The 23,508-nt window shown below is 48.7% G+C and overlaps 1 protein-coding gene across 1 annotated transcript in view; it reads right to left on the reverse strand.

The window, feature by feature from the left end:
* The window catches only part of DDX6 (DEAD-box helicase 6), a 141,914-nt gene that overhangs the window by 62,603 nt on the left and 55,803 nt on the right, over positions 1–23,508 (reverse strand). Inside the window, exons 4-7 of the mRNA XM_082273177.1 lie at positions 15,440–15,544; positions 15,235–15,364; positions 14,987–15,133; positions 2,101–2,195 (exon numbers count right to left, since the gene is read on the reverse strand). Of these exons, the coding sequence (XP_082129303.1) occupies positions 2,101–2,195; positions 14,987–15,133; positions 15,235–15,364; positions 15,440–15,544 (477 nt within the window). The remainder of the gene's footprint in view (positions 1–2,100; positions 2,196–14,986; positions 15,134–15,234; positions 15,365–15,439; positions 15,545–23,508) is intronic.

Here is a 23,508-nt window from a genome sequence, read left to right on the forward strand (position 1 = left end):
GATACATGCACTGGGGGCTCCATAATAACCTGGGACCACCAGCAATTGCCCAAAAATGCTGAAAAAACACTGAAACCAACCCCCGCAGAACAGGTGGCACTACAGGTCCCAGAGCACCAGGCAGCGCTGCTATAATAGGAGGAGAGAGTGTATACTGCCCCCAGGGACTCACCACCGCTGCAGTAGGAGAGAGAAAGCATCAAGCCGCTTGCTTTACGCCGTTCAGAGAGGAAAGCCATACCACCGCAAGAGGCCCACCGCTGAACGCCGCTCCTAAAGGCTACAAGAAAATGGCAGCCCACAGACCTCAATGGGAAACTATGGCCAACACCACAAACATGGCCGCCGAGCTCCCATGCATTGAGCTATGGGAAAATGGCGGCGCCCGCACGATTTCCTGGGCCCCAGGGACCCACCAGGTACCTAATCCAGCAAATGGATGCCTACCTAAGGACCCCCCCTCCAGGCATCATAGCACACACTAAACCGCAATTGGAGGCGCTGCGGCGCGCTACCCCCCCACACACAGCTCTCACAACCCCATACTATTCAATACAGCCACCCCAGCCAGGGGAACTAGGGAGGGGGATAGGAATGTAGCTAGTCCAGGTAAACCCCACTAATGAGGGGGTGCCATTTGGGTAGTAAGGGCCCAAGAGACTGACCACCCCCCCGGTAGGGGCCCGTGTCCACCCCGAAATCTCCCCAGAGAAAAAGGGGGACAATACTCATCAGGCACCACTCAGGGCAGATAGACTCCCCCATCTTGGATTTTAGGGGGGGGCTGCGGGACAGGGGTATGCAGCAACTTAGGCTGCGACACAGTCGTACGCGTCCTCGCGTGGCGTTTCACTTTCCATCCAGCTCCCCCGTCAAGTGGGGCTATGTCGCGGCCGACCTAGAGTGGAGCTGCAGTCTGCACGCGCTTGCTGGCCTGACTGGGGAGACCGTAAGGATCTAGGATATCCAGTGCGTCAACCAGTCCAGCGATTCTAGTTCTCACAGGAACAGACTTCGTAGAAGAAAAAAAAAAAAAGAAAAAAAAGAGTCCAGTTTTCAAAGGGGAACAAAAAATGCTAGGACTCAAGATCCCAGCAAGGAGCTAGGTCCTTACTCCTGACTGGGCAGAAAAAAAAAACTGAGCCCCTTTAGCAGGAAGTGGGAGTATACCCCCTGGGACTGCCCTATAGGAGTAGTCAAGCTTTTTAAACTTTGCCGCCTACTCCTACAGAGAGCAGCATAACCGATCAGTCTATGAACCCGTGTGTCAATGAACGAAAGAAAATTGTTGATTAACCACTTGCGGAGATCACGAATGCATGCAGTGCAAAAAGTCCCTAATACTGTCTAGTCCCAGGCTCCCTATACCCTCCTGCCAAGACAGCTTTAGTCTGTGGCACTTGTAAATCCCAAAAGGTGCTCTGCAAAGACCCACCGACTGCAGAAAACCCAAGTTCTAAAATTTTACTACAAATATATACAAAATTAACACCAGTGAACACAAGGATAAACAAACTCAAATATTGATCATATGTGCACTGATACCCTATATTTTTAATTATATACCAAGTACAACTGGGAATCCCTTACACCAGTAGGTAATAGCCTTCCCGAAAGAAAGAGAAATAAATAATGCCCCAGGATGTCCACACCCGTATAACGCTGCAATAAGGCATTGAGGACAACCACAGAATTGCTTCAAGCATATCAAAATATGAAACCACTTCCTCAGCTCACTAAGAACTGTGACTGTCTTCGTGCCAGTTTTTACACACCACCCTGGCTACCAATCACCACAGTAGAGATCTGAGCATATGAACGATCAGACTAGCAGTGCCGATTATTCGCTCACAAACTCTTTGTGAATGAATGGCACTGGTCTCCAGAACAGTTCCTGCTGCAACAGACCAGCGTTGTCCATAATAATCTGTCTTTCTATCTGCTTTGAAAAGTGGATGGGGGAAATGGACCATGGAAAATTTTTTATACTAGAACTTTAGAGCAAATGTTTCTCTTTTGTAAAAGCCCACCCCTTCCCCACCAATTATGGCATTTAAAAACTTAATTTTAGTGAGGAAATGCTCAAAATATCATCCTTACCTCATCTAAAACTATCATCTGAATATGGTCAACTTTAGCTACGCCTTTTTTGATGAGATCCAGAATCCTCCCCGGAGTTGCTATTACCACATGAACTATAATAAAAAAAAAACAACTTGTTAGACAAACATTCGCAAAGTGGATATTAACTTACAGTAGAAGTACGAGTTTCCTAGAGGAACAGTACAGGAAATGCGGGGACTAAATAAGAAAGTACCTGAATATGAGAGTTGGTGTAAACAGCTTAAAGTTACTAAACCCACAACCGTAAACTCAGCCTGTAAAGCATGCTGGTTATACTCACTGTGGAACCTAAGGGGTAAATCCTCTGCATTGTGCAAAAAACGGAATTTTTGTAAAATCTTACCTGTAAAATTCCTTTCTCTGAGTCCTCCGACAGTCGCCGCCATCTTCATATTTGTCACAATGGGTATTAGACTTTGCTCCGTAGGAGTAGCTAGGCAACAGAATATGTCAATATTAAAGCTTTTAACATATCCCCACCCCAGGGGGTGGTCCCCTCAGTCTATACCCTCCTGCTTCCTGTTTCCTGCTTCAGTTTCAGTGGAATAGCAGTAGAGTACCTAAACCCCAAAAGAGGGGGCGGGGCGGCGACTGTCGGAGGACTCAGAGTAAGGAATTTTACAGGTAAGATTTTACAAAAATTCCATTTTCTCTTACGTCCTCCGACAGTCGCCGCCATCTTCATATTTGTCACAATGGGGACGTCCCAAAGCAGTGCAAACATGAGGGGTGGGAAACGCAGCCGCGCCTAAAGGCAACGCAGTCTCCACATCAAGAAAGTAACCTTACCAAAGGAAGGAAACCAGCTGGGCAACACGAGAAAAAATTTGCTCAACGGGAGCAATAACCCAGGAAAAAAACAAATAACCCAGGGATACAAAGAAATCCCAAACAGCCCAAAGGACCAAAACCAGGGACCGCCGCACTAAGAACCGTGCGGCCAAAGGAAGCATCTGCCGATGCTTGAACATCCACTCTGTGGAACAGAGTGAAGGTGTGCACGGTCGACCAAGTCGCCGCCCTACACACCTGGGCCACAGAAGCCCCATGACAGGCCCAAGACGTACTCAGAGATCTGGTAGAGTGCGCCCTCACAGGCATAAGGGAAACTTTTCCCCGCAAAGCATAGGCCTGTTCAACGGCCTGTCTGAACCAATTGGCGACGGCAGAAGCCGACGCCGCCACGCCCTTCCGAGGACCCCCGGAAGGACAAACAAAGAATCCGATTTGCGAAAAGATTCAGACGATTTTAGGTAAACCCTAATCGCCATGAACAGCATCCAAGGAGTGCAACACCACCTCCTCCGAATGATTAGACTTCGCGCAAGGCGAAGGCAAGACAATGACCTCACTGAGGTGAAATTCCGAAACCCTCTTCGGAAAAAAAGAAGGGTTAGGTCGCAAGACTACCTTAACCAAGCGAGTGACCAGATACGGACAATGGCAGGACAGGCTGCCAGCTCCGACACTCTGCGAGCCGAATTGATCGCCACCAAAAAGGTGACCTTCTAGGACAACATAGACAACGAGATCTACCCGATCCGTTCAAAAAAGAACCATGTTGTGACACGGACAGAACAAGATTCCAGTCCCAAGGAGGCAGAGGCACCCTCCTAGGAGGGACCAGATGCCCCCGAACAAAAGTGCCAATCAAGGAGATAGATGCCATAGGACGTTGAAAAAAGAACGGCCATCGCAGACACCTGATCCTTGATCATAGCCAGCGCCAAACGCTGTCAACACCCTTTCGAAGGAAGGACAACACCCCAGACACCGACCACGGGCGAGGTGAAGACCCCCTGAACTCACACCAGCCAAAATAGGCCTCCGAAATACGGTAAAAGACCTACCCCGAGGAAAAAATTCCTCGCGTCGATCAAAGTGTGAATGACCTCAGGGGAGAGACCCCTATCCCTCAGGGCCTTGGTTTCAACAGCCAGGCCGGCAAAGCCAGCGACTGCAAGGCAGGATGAAATATCAGCCCTTGAGACCGGAGATCTTCCCGAAGAGGCAGACGCCACGGGGCGTCGACCGCCAAATGCACGAGGTCTGCGTACCAGGACCGGCGAGGCCAGTCCGGTGTCACAAGAATCACCGTGTTTTGGTTCCGAGACCAACCTGCGAAAGAACCTGGGCAGCAATTGAAACGGTGAAAACGCATACATCAGTATGATGCCACGGAGCTACCAACGCGTCTGACGCGTCTGCCCGAGGATCGCGTGGCCTTGCCACGAACCTGTACACCTTGCTGTACAGACGAGACGCGAAAAGGTCCACCTCCGGAAGACCCCACGTCGCGCACAACATCTGGAGAACACCCGGACGGAGGGGCCATTCCCCCTGGTCCAGGGACTGGCGGCATCAGATAATCCGCCCGCCAGTTCTCCAACCCCTGGAATGTGAACCGCCGATATCGCCGGGACATGCGTCTCGGCCCAAGACAATGTCGGCCACTTCCCGAGCCACCCGGGCACTCTTGGTGTCCCCTTGGCGAATGACGTAAGCCACCGCCGTGGCAATGTCCGTCTGCACCCGAACCGGACAGCCCTGCAGCCTGTCCGGCCAACGTTGAAGGCAGAGAATCATCGCACGCAATTCCAGAATGCTGACCGGAAGGGAGGATTCCCCCTCCGACCAAGTTCCCTGGGCGGACAGAACACCCAGAACACCACCCCAGCCCGACAGGCTGGCATCCGTGGTGACCACCGTCCATGAGAAAAGACGAAAAGACTTGCCCCGACACCGGCGGGGACAGGAGCCACCACAGAAGAACCCTTCCTGGTGCGATGGCCCAACGAAATCCGGATCCAGAGATCGCGGTCGCCTGTCCCACCTGGACAGGATCTCCGCTTGGAGACCCCGCGTGTGAAACTGGGCGAAGGGAATCGCCTTGAAAGCCGAGACCATCAATCCCAGACATCTCATGCACGTCCGAGTGGACGAGGACGGAGCGTCCCTGAGGGACCTGACTTCCTTCCTGAAAAGTCCTGAGTTTGTCGTCCGGTAGGAAGACCTTCGCCTGGACAGAGTCCAGAACCATTCCCAGGTAAGGGAGACGAACCGATGGGCACAGTGCTGACTTTGGAAAAGTTATCGTCCAACCAAACTCCTGCAGAGACTGCATCGTAACGGACAGAGCCTTCTCCAGACCCTGGCTGGTCGCAGACCGAACCAGAATATCATCCAGATACCCTAGGACAGTGACGCCCTGGGCTCTCAAAGCCAAAACCGGTGCCCGCACCTTGGTGAACACCCGTGGAGCCGAGGCGAGACCAAAGGGCAACGCCACAAATTGGTAGTGATCCTCCGCTATGGCGAATCAAAGGTACCTCCGGTGACCCTCGAAATTCGGGATGTGAAGATACGCATCCTTCAAGTCGATGGAAGCCATGACCTCCCCCGGAACCAGGGCAGCCACCACCAACCGCAGAGATTCCATGCGGAACTTGCGCACCCGCACAAAGCGGTTCAGCGCCTTTAAGTCCAGAATCGGACGTACCTTGCCCTCCTTCCCGGGCACGGTGAACAGATTGGAATAGAACCCCCGAAACCTGTCCCGATGAGGCACCGGGACCACCACTCCCTGAGCCCACAGGACCTGCACCGCTAGATGCAGATCCCGCAAACGCTCCGGGAACCGTAGAAGATTTAAGGGAAAAAAATCTGCGCTCCGGCCTATAGAGAAACTCGATCTCGTAGCCAGATCGAACGATTTCCTGAACCCACCTGTCCCGAACCCGGGACAGCCATGGCTGAAGGAAACCGAGCAAGCGTCCCCCCACCCCAGAGTCGGGTGAGGGCTCCCCTTCAGGCCGCACTGTTGTGGGCCGCTGAACCGGACTGGCCGGACTTTTGCTTACCAGTCCACGGCTTCTTACCAGGAGCCATCTTAGCCTTGTGGGATTAGGGTAAGAGCGTGCTCTTACCACCCGTGATCCCCCTATTTAACCAATCTAGGGACTCACCAAAAAAAGGTGAGAACCATCATAGGGCAGATTAGCCAAGGTCTTACGCGAAGATTGGTCTACCGACCAACACTTCAACCAAACCGGCGAGACAATACCGCCACACCATGTACACGTGCAGCCAACGGAACCATATCCAGGTCCGCATCACACAAATACATGACACCCTGGTGGATTTGATCCACCATATCCAAAGTCGCCTGGAGGGCAGAATCAGCCACCAGGACGCGATTAAGCACCTGCGTCCAGCTCGCGACAGCCTGGGCCGCCATAAGTGAAGCAAATAAAGCTTTCAGCATAGAACCCATAATAGAATAGGCATGACGGGCAAGGGACTCCGTCCGTTTGTCCGTGGCATCCCGGAACACCGGGATATCCTCAGCAGGAATCGCAGTGGGCTTATTCAGAACTGCTATCGCGTGATCCACCGGAGGTGGGACACACCAACGCCCATCAGTAGCGGGCGTAAAAGGATAGCGCAGCTTAAACCTACTTGGTATAGCAAAAGGCTTGCGTATATTACACCAATGTTTCTTTACAGCGCATTGAAAATCATCAGTGCAGGGAAATACCTGCGATGTTTTGCGTCTTTTCTGCGTCCCATAAGCTGCCAAGGCAGCAGGAGGACAAGGTTCATCCTGTAAACGCAGTGTTTGCTTGATAGAAGCAACCAATTCATCCATGAGTGCAAGCTCTTCAGACGAGCCAGGGGGAGAAATATCAACCCCCTCAACCTCAGCCTCCATTTCTGACCCTACAAGGTCCAGGGAGGAACGGGACCCCGACAAGGAGACCCCAGCAACAGCAGCCCCATCACCAACACCCTCTGAATCAGAGGAAATTGAAAACTCTGGGCCTTTTTGAGGATTGAGCAGCCATCAGCAATTGCACCTGAGTCGCAAGGCTAGCCACAATCGCAGCCAAATCCCCCCCCCCCCCGAGGGGGAAAACCGCAGTCCCCTGGCTTCCCACCAATGTGACAGGAAATATGCTTTCCTGAGAATCCATGCCCCAAAATGAGTAAAATAAAATGGGTGACCGCCCCTTTAAATAAGGCGATGCGAACGTAGCCAACCGCCACACAAGCACACCCACACCAGGGACCCCCACAGGGAGAAGTTATACTCAGGCAAGGATACAGAGAATAGAGGGAAAAAACCTGGAGAGACCGCTGCTGCTGCTGGCCAGATCGGTGCTCCTGTAGAAAAGGAATTGCTGATATTCAGGGCGCTCAATTAAAGCCTATGGGAGGCTACAAGAAAATGGCCGCCATGCATGTGTACCATGCGGCCGGAGCAAGTACAGCCAAAATGGCGCCGTTTGGCGCCGAAACCGCTGCTCCCCCACCTCATGAAGGTGGAATAAAAATACACCACATAGTTATAAAGAACATGGTGGACCGCCGCAGCGGCGCTGTAATGTGCCCCAAACATGATAGCATCAAGTTCCACAGCACACAGCACACAGCCGTTCACACACTCAGACTGACACAGAAGTGCAGCACAGCCCCCCCTCCTTGCAGCCCACAGCATGCAGTGTGAGAGATAGGGAAACATCAATAGTGTGAACAGAGGGCAAGGTAACAGTCCCAGACTGACACCCCCCCAGACAGACAGGTCCCCACATGAATACACTTACCTCTTACATGGCGTGGGGGACACGCACAGGCGAACGAGCCGCTGTACGAGAGGGAGAGTCGCATCCAGGACGCAGCAGAAGGTGGGTTGAGAAACCGCACAGCGTCCAGTGAGGTAGCCACCTCACCCTAGCATCCCTGCACGGAACAGGGATGGGTCGTTCAGAAAACTCAGGAGCGGTACCTGACTGAACGCTCGATGGCGGGCTGAGAAGCCACTGACCCACAACCTGCGACCAGGGGAGTCAGCCCGAGACGCAGCCCGCATTATCCTCTTCATCTGAAGATCTAACTATTGCTGGTAAAAACAACAGCTAAATAAAGAAAGAGAAAAAAAACTCAAATAAAATCAAAAAAGAGAGAAGGCTGAGACAAAATGCCCCAGCATAGAGACATCCAGCTACTCCTGACAAGCTAGACATTGAAACTGAAGCAGGAAACAGGAAGTAGGAGGGTATATAGACTGAGGGGACCACCCCCTGGGGTGGGGATATGTTAAAAGCTTTAATATGGACATATTCTGTTGCCTAGCTACTCCTACGGAGCAAAGTCTAATACCCATTGTGACAAATATGAAGATGGCGGCGACTGTCGGAGGACGTAAGAGAAAGGCTGTTTGCTCCTGTTTTTTGACCCTCCCCTTCTTTCACTGGCCCCAAATCCATCTCCTGATCTAACAGTTTTTGGAGGCATTATGCACATGCTCAGTGGTGTGCATTGCTAGACTTTCTTGGAAAGGTGCATGGGATCAGCACAGAGCCAATCAGCACTGTCCAAAGTCAGGGGTCCTACAGCCTCATAGGTCAGAGGAAAAATTTGAAAACCTCCTACAAGCTTTAGCCAGACACGGATACAAATCACAAGACTGCTATATACTGGTGTTGAGAAAATATATTTAACCGTTTAGATTTACTAAACCCAGGACCCTGCATTCACTGTATCTGGTCTCCCACAGTACTCAATATGGAAATGCAATTTTAGTAAAACTTTAACCACTTGCTTACTGGGGATCTTCTATCCCTTTCCTGAGTAGGCCAATTTTAAGCTTTTAGCGCCGTCACACTTTGAATTGCGTAGTCATGCAAAACTATATGAAACGTATTACTTTTTTCATACAAATCGCTTTTTGGTGGTATTCAATCACCACTGGGTTTATTTTTTTCTAAACCAAAGTGACCAAAAAATACAAATTTGGAAAAGTTTGCAAAACCAGTAATTTCCCTCCATTGATGTGCACTGAAGCTCCATTGATAGGTGACACCGATTAGGAGTACTGATGGGCACTGGATAGCAACACCAGTGGGCAAATGTTGGGACCAATGTCCCTTTTACAGAAGGCGGTTATGGGGATTATTTTCTGAAAAACTGCTTCTGTTTACATCATGTAATCAACTGTCTTAACCCCGATCTGTGATAATCTGGGTCCGAAGGGGGGGGGGGCGCGTGCGGAAAGTGGTTACCTACTTTGATGGTCACTACGGACGTAGATCTGGAGCCCCAGCAACCAAGCACATAATGCAGGTTAATTTAATAAACCCTGGATACTGAGATCACAAAAGTTTGAGACTTTAAATACTCCTTGGCAATGTTAGTCCTTTGAAGGGAGCCAATACAATGATGGAAACACTGACACCGTATGCTCAAAAAGTATCACCATGCAGGTATGGGTTAAAAAAATAACTGGATTTTTGTAAGAACTTACCCTAAAATCCTTTTCTCTGAAGTTTGACAGACGCAGCTCCATATCTTCATTAGCATTAGGTTATGCTCCCAATCAGGAATAGGTACTAGGCAGGAAAACAAACCTTACCACGCTCAGGCATAACCCCACAATGATTCAGATTGCAGTTTCGTTGCAAGCAGTGTTTAGAAGATAAAACCCCATACACTTTCAAAAGTAGAGGGGCGGGTGCTGCGTCTGTCGAACTTCAGAGAAAATAATTTTACGGTAAGTTTTTATAAGTTCGACCGATGCAGCTCCATATATATCTTTATTACCAACGGGATGTCCCAAAGCAGTATTGTCTTGAGGGGTGGGAGAATGCAAAGCACACATTTCCCAAAAGCTAAACTTAGCCTAGCCTACCAGGCAAAAAAGGAGCTCAACCAGAAAGAAAAAAAAAAATATATATACCCTCAAACAGAAAAGAAGATTCTCTTTAAACAGCAGCCTGCAAAACCTTGCGGCCAAAAGAGGCATCCAAAAGATGCCAATACATCTTTGTAGAATTTTGTGAACTTCTGCACAAACGATCAATTTGCCGCCTTGCAAACTTGTCTCAGACGCTTGATGGCGAAAAGCCCAAAAGGCACTCAGCACCCTAGTAGAAAGCGCCTTTGCAGGAAAAGACCTGACCCTTTTCGTGAATAAGCCTGCACCACCGTCTGCCTGATCCATCTGGATATGGTCACAGCAAAGCAAATCCTTTATGAGGTCCCTCGGTCCCTGCTTTTCTAAAAGACTGTGGCCTCCAGGTAAACCCTGATCGCCCGAACCACATCCAAAGAACGCACAGCAATCTCCTTAGAATGCTTCGGCTTGGGACAGAATGTCTTCAAAAGGAAAAATCAGAAACCACCTTAGGAAGAAAAAACTGATTAGTCGAAGCACCACTATCTCCATCAACTACCAGATAAGGTCGACAAGACAACAGCGCCATTTCAGATACTCTGCAAGCAGAAGCGATAAGCCACCAAAAAAGACAACGAATGCAGAGAAATCTCCTGAATGTTCTCAAAAGGCAGCTTTTGAAGAACAGATAAGGCCAAATTGAGATCCCACAGAGGTAGCGGGGACGGTCTGAGGAGCCACATGACATACTCCCTGAAGAAAAGTACGAATTAGGTAGTCGGGGCTAACAGGCGTTGGAAATATATAGCCAAAGCAGACACTTGGCCTTTGATAGTGCAAAAAGCCAACCACTGTTCAAACCCTTTCTGTAGAAAGGCCAAAACGCTAGCAATGGAACAAGCGTGGGTGCACCTTTAGCGATTCACACCATAAAATGTACGATTTCCAAGTACAATGATATATCTTCCTGGCAGTAGATTTTCTAGTCTTTAATAGCTTAGGAATCACAGCACGAGAGACCTCCCTCTCAACACCTGGCTTTCAACAGCCATGCCGGTAAAGTGACAGCAATCTTGAGCTGAAGTCACCAAGAAGCTTTGGCAACCAACCTTATCAGGTCTGCGTATCAACTGGCAAAGCCAGTCTGGGGCCACCAGAATGACCGGAATTCTTTCCACCTCCACCCTGCGTAGAAGCCTTGGCAGAAGTGTTAACGGAGGGAAGGCAAAAAACAGATACTGACCCCAAGGAGCCACTAGTGGCATCGGCCAGAGGGTCTCGAGACCTGGCTACAAACCACTGCACCTTGTTGAGACGAGAAGCAAACAGATCGACCTTGGGCGTCCCCCTCCAGGGGAGAGGAGAGGAAACAACTCCAGGTGTAGGGACCACTCCCCTTAGTCCAACACCCAACGACTCCGGTAATCCACTTGCCAGTTTTCCATACTTGGGATGTGCACCGCACAAAGCTGAAAAACTGTTCCGCTCAGGCCAGAATCTGGGCCACTTCCTTGGCTGCCAAGACTTAATGCCCCCCCTGGTGATTGATGTAAGCCACAGATGTGGCATAGTCCGATTCAATCCGTACCGGACAGTCTTGCAAACAGGTCGTCCATTGTCACAAAGCTATCATTCTGAGCTCCAAAACATTTATCAACAGTTTGGACTCCTCTTCTGTCCAGGTTCCCTGGGCACAGCTTCCCCAGCACCCCGCCCCAGCCTGAGAGGCTGACGTACATGGTTACCACCATCCAAAATGGGAGAAAGGACTTGTCCTGGCATAGTGCTGGTGACTGAAGCCACCACCACAGAGCAGGCGGTGTGTTGTGGCTCAACCGAAACAGTGTCAAAAGGACTTTGGATCCTTGTTCCAATTGACAAGAATCCATGGCAAACATTTTGTATGGAACTGAGCACACGGAACCGACTCAAAGGTTGATCAGACCCAATACCTGCATGCAGGTTCTCAAAAGGTAGATCGGTTCCCAAAAGCAACCAAATCACCTCCTGCAATTTTGCAGCTTGTCTGGGGGAAGAAAGACCCTCACCAAGGCAGAGTCTAGAGTCAGACCCAGATAATCCAGTCGCGAGGAAGGTATCAGGGCAATTTCTTTAAATTGATGGTCCACCGGAACTCCTGCAGAGTTTGGACAGTGTTCCTTATGTCCAACATCAGGGCTGAACGAATATGCTCTCAATAGGAGATAGTCTAAGTACCCCAGTACTGCAATCCCCCGTTGGGCAGCAATGCCAATAATGGGGCTAGTACCCTGGTAAAAACCCTGGGGGCAGAGGCGAGACCAAATGGTAACGCCAAATTGATAATGCTCATCTGCTACTGAAAAATGAAGAAACCACTGGAGTCCAGCGTAGATAGGGATGTGTAGATATGCGACCTTGATATCCACTGAGACGGAAAAAAAAAAAAAAATATCTTCCTGTTGTAGTGAAGCCACTACCGAGCAGATGGATTCCAACCAATAAACTTCTGTACCCGCACAAAGCGGTTCAGGGCCTTGAGATCCAGGATGGGACGCACCTTGCCCACCTTTCTGGGCACGGTGTACAGGTTTGAATAAAACCCTTGAAAGCATTCCTGTGAGGGAACTTGCACAATCACTCCCTGTGACAGCAAATAGTGTTCCCTCACAAGTCCCTTAACCGGTCTGGAGATCGATGAAGATTGGACGGGAAAAACCTGTCCGACAGTCGACGATGGAATTCAATCTTGTACACCGAGCAGATAAGCTCATGAACCCATTTGTCTTGAATCAAAGGAGGTCCATAGGTCCAAGAAGCGAAAACTTCCCCCCACCCCAGAAACTGGTGAGGGCAACCCCTTCATGCAGAAGATTTGTCTGCAGATTTGGACAGATCGGTCCTTGATTTTTATACCCCCCACCAACCATTGCTTCTTGGAAACCCCAGAAGACCTGAACTGTTTACCTTTTTCTTGAGACCTGGAAGTATGAAAAAGCCGCTTATGAGCAGAGAAGGAAGGCATCCGCCTAGAACGTGGCACCTTACTCTTAGAGCATTGAGGAAGAAGAATACTCTTTCCCCCAGTGAGACCTTTGTTCAACTCCTCCAGAGAGGATCCAAACAACCTTTCCCTGTAAAGGGGAGATCAGTCAAGGCCTTTTCGGAAGCCTGGTCAGCAGACCAGCTTTTTAACCACACCATACGTCTGTCTAATAGCAATCTCCACTGCAGACACCCTGGCCAATAGCAGAGCCGCATTCAGTAAGTATCACATGAACGCCAGGACTTGAGCCAAATGGTCCATTAGTTCAAGCACCGCAGGGGGGAGCCGTTCAGCTTCCAGGTTTGCTTTTAGTAGCTTCACCGATCCAGTAACCGGCTGACACCAGAATGTTCACAAAACTAGTTTTCAAAATGGAACCGGCTATCACGTGTAAATGGCGGTATAGGGACTCCGCCCATCTATCCGCAGGGTCCGCAAAGGTCGGTGATTCCTCCACCGGAACCACAGCAGCACCCAAAGGGTCCGGAGGTAACATTTTATCCTTGGACTCCATTTTACACTGGTAAGAAAAAAGTGCACTGTCCTTTAAGAGTCAAATTACGATCTCACCGCTGTCTTAGCAGGCTACCAAACCCCAGGCTAGTACAATCTAAAAGCAGAGTGTACAAGGAAAACCCACAGGGAACCCCAGAAAAACGATACCTCAGGAGCTGCCAGCATGCTCTGAAAACAAAAGTGAAAATAATCTGCACAGGAAAAGGAAAGAACAGCCTGTGCCTTTGCTAGAATTTAAGTGCCATGCGGCTCGCCTGTCCAGCGATTGTGGACCACAGGAAAATGGCAGCCCCATGCATTCCTATGGGAAACAGAAAATGGCTGCCCATGTAATACAATGGAAAAAAACACATTGATCCACAGCAAAATGGCTGCCCCCAAGTCGCCCTGCAGTCTCCAGAACCCCTAAAAAAGGGGTCCCTGAACATCAGGCATCGCTGGGTCTCTAGAAAGGGACCCCACTAGGACCAACCAGCCCCATTAAAAAGGCGCCACAGTGGCCACAATAATTCCGCCCCCAAGGTAGGAACATGCACAGGGTAGGAGGGGAAGGAAAAAAAAATAAATAAATAAAAAGGCCAGGGGAACCGAGGGAGCCCCGAGGGTCTGACCATTCCAGGGATAGGGCCCACGTCCGCCCCGAGACCGCTAGAGGTTTTGGGGGGACAATTACTCACCACAACACGATACCAGGTGGGCGCCACTTCAAAACAGATCACCTCCCACCCGGGATGGGGGTGCTGTCAGCCAGGGGGTACGTCACGACTCAGGGCGTTTCAGGTCGATCGCGTCCCCACGAGATGGTTCACTTGCAGGCTGGTCCCCATCCGTTGGGGCACTGTCGTGGCGAGGCCTAGTCCTAGTTATAACCTGCTCACGCTCGCTTGCCAGGCTGGGAGACCTTAAGGATCTAGATTATCCATTCCGATAACCACAGCCAGCTGTTGCTTGTAGTTCTCCAGGAACCAACTTGTAAAAAAAAAAAAAAAATTGCATATTTACAGCCAAGACCGAAGTCCCAGCAGGGAGCTTGGTCCCAATTCTAAAACTAGGCAGAAAAACTGCAATCTGAAGCAGAGTGTGGGGTTATGCCTGCAGGGACAGCTCCCAAGGGCGAGGTTAAGTTTTCCTGCCTAGTACCTATTCCCGACTGGAGGAGCATAACCCAAAGGTAACGAAGATATGGAGCTGCGTCTGTCGAACGATAGAGAAAAATATATTTTTAGCATGTAAAAGAGCAAAAACACTGTATGAAACCATTAACAGCACTATAACTATTGATGAGGGACTTGAGTCAGCTGTTTCAATACCTAACTCACCTAACTGTTGATGGGCAACTTTACACACAAGCAGGGGAATTTATCAAGACTGGAGCAGACAATCTGGAGCAGCTGTGCATGGCAGCCAACCAGCTTCTAGTCTAGTTTTAATTTCCAAAGGCTGAGTCTAGTAGATAGCTGGATACGGTGTATAGCTTTGCTCACTTCTCCAGTTTAAGGGTTCTGGCATTCACATATAAAGGGTCTGATTTTGCATGGGACACTAAAGTGATGCATACTAGCACATTATGCCATTGTAGGGGATTTTTTTTTCCAGTCACGGTTTAAAACCATTTCAATTCATTGACCTTTTGTGAAGATATTTCCTACCTGTATCATCCAGTCTCATTATATCATCTCTTAGGTTGGTGCCTCCAGTTGTTGCCATGACCTTTACCCCTCCAAGGTGCTTGCTAACTTGGATACAGATCTGACTGACCTGAAGTGCAAGTTCTCGAGTCGGTACAATCACCATTGCTGAAATTTACAAAAAAAAAACTTCCATGTAAATTCTCGTAAGATGCATGTTGAAAAGAAATTACCCAATTACTTTGAATTGACTATAAATTTATGCCCACCTTGTATGCAGTCCTTCTTTAGGTCCAGCCGTTCAAGTAAGGGAATGAGGTAGGCTCCACTCTTGCCAGTTCCATTCTTAGCTCTAGCCAGGATATCCCTACCAGACAAAGCAATAGGAATGCTCTCCTCCTAAAGGACCAACAGTCATGTGGTTATTGTCATGGTCTAATACGTTGAGTCTGAGCTCATTTTAGCTTTACCAACCTGGATTGGAGACGGTTTTTCCCATCCCATTTCAAAAATCCCCATGAGCAGCTCTCTTTTTAAACAGTAATCTTCAAACTCATTGCCTTTTGTAGAGGTGACATCCTAAAAGAATAGTAAAGGGTCAATTTACTAGCGAAAATTTAAGAGTTTCAAAATTTACTTTTACAAGTGCTAGATCTTCAAAGAGGTTGTAAAACTTAAAAAACCTAAAGACAAGGCATAATTGGCTAGTATGCATTGCATACTAGCTTATTATGAAATACTTACCTTAGAACGAAGCTCGCTGACATGATCACCAATCTTCTCCTGGGTTTGCGTCCCTCCAGCCATTTGATTGGCCGGAGTCGTGATGACGTCACTCCCGCACGGGAGCCACAGTTCACGGCACAGGCCTCTGAAGGAATGGCACGGGCGGCCGTTCCTTCACAGCGCATGCGCCAGTGATGTCACTGGCTTACCTATAGGTATAGGTTACAGAGGAACCTTTTCTTCCTCTTTAAAAGAAAGCAATTTAAAAGTCACAAATTAAACTAAGCAAATATAATAGCCATGCTAAATTACTGAATAAAACCCCCCAAAAAAAAATCCAGGTGGTGGATGCTCCAGTTGCCTTTCCCACAAAATAAATCAGTACTTCCTCAGGACAGCCTCTCAAAAAAAGGGTAATATAACGGGTTACCTTTACTAAAGATCATTCCTGCCACCAGAAACTTTTCATGCCTAAAAATATTCCAATTTTAGAATAGACAAGTGGAGACAGATTTTTGGCTCAACGCAGTGCAGTTCTGTTGATAAACAGTTGCCCATAAACCATGTTTAAAACCAGGATAGATTTAAAAAAAAAAAAAAAAATGGAGATTCAGATTTGTCTTCAGTAAAATGAGGCAATTACACTGGCATTTGTGATGAAGCAGTGACAAGCACAAATGAAGTACCATTTATAGGCACTGTATTTATCTGTCACACTTCTGTGCCCAATGAAGAAATTCTGCAAGGCTGAGATGGGAAAGGCAGTGGCAAAATATGTAATGGGGCCGAAACGACGAATCTACTAATCAACAATTATCAAAATAGCTGGCTGACCAACTAATCAATTATGAAAATATCTGACTAATTGGCCTGAATACAGAATGCATTTGTTTACATATCCGGGAATACAGTGAAGCACATACAGCTCAGTACACTGCCCATTCATGGCAGACAGTACAGCACACATACAGCTCAGTACACAATCCATACATGTCAGTAAGTGCCTGAGAACCTGTGAATGTGAGAGGAGCAATGCCTCATGGGACATGTAGTGTCTGGCAGAAGGTGAGTGGTTCTAAAGTCAGTTTTTTTCCCTTGCTATAGGGACAATCTCAATACTATACTTTGTAGCTTCCTATAGGGGCAATGTGAAGGCAGGAGGTGCCAGAAGCATTGATGGGGTCCCCAGAAGAGGAGAATCAGGGCTGCTCTGTGCAAAACAATAACAGAGCAAGTATAACATCTTTGTTTAAAAAAATAATCACTTTGAAGACTGCAGGCAAGATCAGCATCTGAACCATGAGAAGGTGGAGGCTGAACTGGAGGTAAGAAAGGGCATTACACATACATTTAAAGTAAACATTTACCAGCATTGTGCATATATTTTAAAATGATATCCATTTTGGGGGGGGGGGATGAAGTCATAGCTTTTAGTACTACTTTAATATAAAATATTTATATCTCCCTTCCACCCTTCATATAAGCTTCATGTCTGACTCCTAGTTAAAATGCCCATATATCCCTAGTCTGGACAGATGGCTAGAGAAAATAATATGTTTCCCAGTAAAAACGAACCCCTTATAGTAGCAATTATCTGCTCTTTTTGTACTATAAAGAGCTAAATTTATTTTTTTTAACCTCATTACAGGTGTTACAGGAAAAAAAAAAAAAAAAAAAACGCATGTTGCTAAAAGTCTTGGCCTGGTTCACACCTATTCATTTTTTGGCGTTTTTGCAGAAGCGCACTACTATTAAACATGGTTCCCTATGGGACACATTCATATCTATGCATATTTGGAAAGTGTCAAGGACTTTTGTCAGTGCAAAACAGTGTTTTATGCTTTTTTGGTTCACTAGACCTCAACGGAGAATCTGCAGAAAAGCATGTAGTGAGTTTTTGCAGCGATACGAGCTTTTTAATCTGCCCAACAAATTGGCCACAAAAAAAAAAAAAAAAACGCAAAAAAGCACTGCAGAAATGGATCAAAACAAACTGCATAGATGTGAACCGAGCCTTATGCTGGCCATACACGTATCGATTTTCAGGCGAGAATATTCAGACCAAAAATCTTTGTGCATTAGCTGAATGAAACATTGTTTTACCACCTCAATACCGGCCCATAGTACATATACGTCCTGAGTTTAAAGCTAAATACCGGTGTTATGGCAGCAGATAGCTGCCATAACCCTGGTATTTTTTTTAAACTGCAGGCGATGGGCTTTCCGATAAGAGTGGTCCCAGCGGCGGATTCGCCGCGAGATCACCCTCCGGGATGGCGGAAGGGGTGCCCCCCCTCCCGCCGCGTCCCGGTCCCTTTCCCCGCTTACCGGACCCGCCGGCAGCGGGGAAAACGATCCGATCCTGGATCCTCACAGACAGGATGTCGAGTGATGGCAAGCTTGCCCTCACTCGACTCTATTGTCTTGGAGGACCGGAGCGACGGCAAATGTCGTTGCCGAGCAACCGACTTAAAGGTCCCTTTTTTTTTTTTTGTCTTTTTCTTCCTTTCCAACTTTATTAGTGTACTTGTGAGATCTGAGGACTTTTTGACCCCAGATCTCACAAAAAAGAGGTCCTGTCGTGCCCATTTCTAATACAAGGAATGTTTACATTCCTTGTATTAGAAATAAAAAATGATCAATTTTTTTTTTTTAAAAATAAACGGTGTAAAAATAAATAAATGAAATAGTAAAAAAAAAAAAAATTAAAGCGTCCTGTCCCCGTTAGCGCGCGCAGAAGCGAACGCACACGGAAAACCCCGCCCACATATGTAAACGGTGTTCAAACCACACATGTGCGGTATCGCGGCGATCGTTAGAGGGAGAGCAATAATTTGAGCCCTAGACCTCCTCTGTAACTCTAAGATGGCAACCTGTAGAAATTTTTAAAGTGTCGCCTATGGGGATTTTTAAGTACCAAAGTTCGTCGCCATTCCGTGAGCAATTTTGAAGCATGACATGTTGGGTATCTATTTACTCGGCGTAACATCTTTCACATTATAGAAAAAATTGGGCTAACTTTTCTGGATTCTTATTTTTTAATTCAAAAAAGTGATTTTTTTCCAAATAAATTGCGTTTGGAAGACCGCTGCGCAAATACGGTGTGATAAAAAATATTACAATAATCTCCATTTTATTCTCTAGGGTCTCTGCTAAAAAAATATATAATGTTTGGGGGTTCCAAGTAGTTTTCTAGCAAAAACAACTGATTTTAGCTTATAAACACCAAAATGTCAAAAATAGGCTTAGTAGGCAAGTGGTTAAAAAAAGGTCACTTGCTTTTAACATCCAGTTTTGAAATGAATGCAATTTCTGAACGAAAACCACATACACGGTCTGAAAATTCCTTTGACCAAGTTTTTTATTCTGCGCCTTCTAATTTTCCTCACTGTGGTAGAAAACGAACATCAATTTGACCCAACGATTCTTAAAATGACCCAATGTTATTAAGGCCCCTTTCACACATGCTGTCTGTTTGTCCGTTTTTCATCCATCCTTTGACAGATGAATAACGGACATTAATGTATCTATATAAAAACGAATGACAACAGATGATCATCCATTAACATCCGTTTTCATCCGCTTCCGTCAATGTCCATTTTTTTGAACGGATGAATGCCCTATTTTTCATCTGTCAAAAAAACGGATCGGATGAACAACATATGACAACGGATGAAAAACGGATAACAACTGACAAAAAACGGATGGAAAACGGATGGAAAACATACATTTTGACGTGACTGAAGAACTGAACGGACCGTATGTGTGAAAGGGGCCTAAAAACGGAATTTTTGTAAAATCTTACCTGTAAAATTCCTTTCTCTGAGTCCTCCGACAGTCGCCGCCCACTTCATATTCATCACCAATGGGGTTATGTCCTTTATTCCGTAGGAGTAGCTAGGCAACAGAATATGTTAGTACAAAGACTTTTAACATATCCCACCCCCAGGGGGTGGTCCCCTCAGTACATAACCCTCCACTTCCTGTATCCAACTCAGTTTCAGTGGAATAGCAGTAGAGAGTACATCAAAACCCCAAAAGAGGGGCGGGGGCGGCGACTGTCGGAGGACTCAGAGAAAGGAATTTTACAGGTAAGATTTTACAAAAATTCAGTTTTCTCTTACGTCCTCCGACAGTCGCCGCCCACTTCATATTCATCACCAATGGGGATGTCCCAAAGCAGTGTAAATATGAGGGGTGGGAAGAACGCAGCCGCGCCCAAGGCAACGCCGTCTCCCCATCAGAGAAAGGAACCGTACCAAAGGAAGGAAACCAGTTGGGCATAAGAACAAAACACTCGCTCAACAGGAGCAAGAAAACCCAGGGAAAAAACAAATATCCCAAAAAGCCAAAGAACCCGTAACAAGGGCTCTAGGGAACTGCCGCACTAAGAACCTTGCGGCCAAAGGAAGCATCAGCCGATGCCTGAACATCTACTCTGTAGAATATCGTGAAAGTGTGTACGGTCGACCAAGTCGCCGCCGTACACACCTGGGCCACAGAGGCCCCAGGACGACAGGCCCAAGACGTACTCCGAGATCTGGTAGAGTGCGCCTTCACAGGTACAGGGGGAACTTTCCCCTTCAAAGCATAGGCCTGATCAATGGTCTGTCTGATCCATTTGGCGATTGTAGAAGCCGACGCCGCCATGCCCTTCCGAGGACCTTCCGGAAGGACAAACAAGGCATCCGACTTGCGAGAAGACTCAGTCGATTTGAGATAGACTCTAATCGCCCGGACAACATCCAAGGAGTGAAGCAACACCTCCGTCGGATGCTTCGGCTTCGCGCAAAGCGAAGGTTTGACAATGTCCTCATTGAGATGAAAGTCCGAAACCCTTTTTGGAAGAAAAGAAGGGTTGGGTCGCAAGACCACCTTATCCAAATGCACAACCAGATACGGAGACTTGCAGGACAAGGCTGCCAGCCCCGACACTCGACGAGTCGAGGTGATAGCCACCAAAAAGGCCACCTTCTTGGACAACAAAGACAGCGAGATCTCCCTGAACCTTTCAAAAGGAGCACGCTGCAATACTGATAGAACTAGATTCAAGTCCCAAGGGGGAAGAGGGTCCCTCCTAGGAGGGATCAGACGACGTACCCCCTGCACAAAAGTGCTAACCAAAGAATCCGATGCCACAGGCCGTTGAAAAAGAACGGCCAAAGCAGACACCTGACCCTTGATTGTGGCCAGCGCCAGACGCTGGTCAACACCCGTCTGAAGGAAGGGCAACACCCTAGACACCGAATAAGTGTCAGGAGAGAAACCCCTGGATTCGCACCAGGCAAAATACGCCTTCCAAGTACGGTAATAAACCTTCCCCGAGGAAGACTTCCTCGCATTTATTAAGGTGTGAATGACCTCAGGGGAAAGACCCTTGTTCTTCAGGACCTCGGTTTCAACAGCCAGGCCGTCAAGGCCAGCGACTGAAAAGCAGGATGGAAGATCGATCCTTGCGACAGAAGATCTTCTCGAAGAGGCAGACGCCACGGGGCGTAGATTGCCAGATGCACGAGGTCTGCGTCCCAGGACCGGCGAGGCCAGTCCGGTGCCACAAGAACCACCGTGGTCGGTTCCGCGAAGGAACCTGGACAGCAATTGAATCGGTGGGAACGCATACATCAGTTGGTACTGATGCCACGGGGCAACCAACGCGTCCGACGCGTCTGCCCGAGGATCGCACGTCCTTGCCACAAACCGTGGCACTTTGTTGTTCAGACGAGACGCGAACAGGTCTACCTCCGGAAGACCCCACCTCGCGCACAACATCTGGAAGACAGCCGGGTGAAGGGACCATTCTCCCTGGTCCAGGGTTCGACGGCTCAGATAATCCGCCTGCCAAATTTCCACCCCCGGAATGTGACCTGCCGATATTGCCGGGACATGCGTCTCGGCCCAAGACAGAATCGCGGCCACTTCGAGCCGCCCGGGCACTCCTGGTGCCCCCTGGTGATTGACGTAAGCCACCGCCGTGGCATTGTCCGTCTGCACCCGAACCGGGTAGCCGTGAAGATTGTCCGTCCAACGACGAAGACAGTAGTATCGCTCGCAGTTCCAGAACGTTGATCGGAAGGGAGGATTCCCCGTCGACCAAACACCCTGGGTGGACAGAACGCCCAGAACACCACCCCAGCCCGACAGGCTGGCGTCCGCGGTGATCACCGTCCATGAAAGGGGACGAAAAGACTTGCCCCCCCGATACTGAGGGGGATTGAAGCCACCACAGAAGATCCCTTCTGGTCTGAGAACTCAATGACATCTGGAGATCCAGAGACTGCGGACGCCCGTCCCACTTGGACAATATCTCCGCTTGGAGATCCCGTGTGTGAAACTGGGCGAAGGGAATCGCCTCGAAAGCTGAGACCATCAATCCCAGACACCGCATGCACGTCCGAATGGACGAAGATGGAACGTCCCTGAGGGACCTGACTGCCTCCTGAAGAGCTGCGAGTTTTTCTTCCGGCAGGAAGACCTTAGCCTGGACAGAGTCCAGAATCATACCCAGGTAAGAAATCCGAACCGATGGGCACAATGTCGACTTTGGAAAATTGATCGTCCAACCAAACTCCTGCAGAGTCTGCAACGTGACGGACAGATCCTTCTCCAGACTCTGGCTGGTCGCAGACCGAACCAGAATATCGTCCAGATACCCCAGAGCTGAAATGCCCTGGGCCCTCAACAAAGCCAGAACTGGTGCCAGCACTTTGGTGAACACCCTCGGAGCCGAGGCGAGACCAAAAGGCAACGCCACAAATTGGTAATGATCTTCCGCTATGGCGAATCGAAGGTACCTCTGGTGACCCTCGAAAATCGGGATGTGAAGATACGCATCTTGCAAGTCGATGGAAGCCATGAACTCCCCCGGAACCAGGGCAGCCACCACCAACCGCAGGGATTCCAAGCGGAACTTGCGCACCCGCACAAAGCGGTTCAGCGCCTCCAATTCCAGAATCGGACGCACCTTGCCCTCCTTCCTGGGCACGGTGAGCAGATTGGAATAGAAACCCCCGAAACCTGTCCCGATGAGGTACCGGGACCACCACTCCCTGAGCCCTCAGGTCCTGCACCGCTAGATGCAGGTCCCGCAAACGCTCCGGGAATAGTAGAAGACTTGAGGGAAAAAATCTGCTCTCCGGCCGAGAGAGAAACTCGATCTAGTAGCCAGATCGAACGATTTCCTGTGAATTGGGTGAGGGCGCCCCTTCAGGCCGCACTGTTGTGGGCCGCAGAACCGGATTGGCCGGACTTTTGCTTACCTGCCCACGGCTTCTTGCGGGAGCCTTGACCCTTGGACGGCTTGCCCCAAAGTGTGACCGAAAGGCACGAAAGGACCCCTGAGGGGGCCGAAAGAAAGCATTCTTTTTTCCAGGAGCCATCTTAGTCTTGTGGGATTGAGGTAAGAGCGTGTTCTTACCCCCCCCGTGACCCCTTTAAGTAGGGCATCCAGGGATTCGCCAAAAAGGCGAGAACCATCAAAAGGCAGATTGGCCAAGGTCTTACGTGAAGATTGATCCACAGACCAACACTTCAACCAAACCAGGCGGCGAGATAACACCGCCACACTGTGTACACGTGCAGCCAACGGAACCATATCCAGGTCCGCATCACACAAATACATGACACCCTGGTGGATTTGATCCACCATATCCAAGTCGCCTGGGGGGCAGAATCAGCCACCAGGACACGCCTAAGCACCTGCGTCCAGTTCGACCGCCTGGGCTGCCATAAGTGAAGCAATAAAGCTTTCAACATAGAACCCATAATAGAATAGGTACGACGGGCAAAGGACTCCTTCCTCTTGTCCGTGGCATCCCGGA

This window comes from Pelophylax lessonae (assembly GCF_965119305.1).
Source record: "Pelophylax lessonae genome assembly, chromosome: 12".
In the NCBI taxonomy this organism is placed as follows: Eukaryota; Metazoa; Chordata; class Amphibia; order Anura; family Ranidae; genus Pelophylax; species Pelophylax lessonae.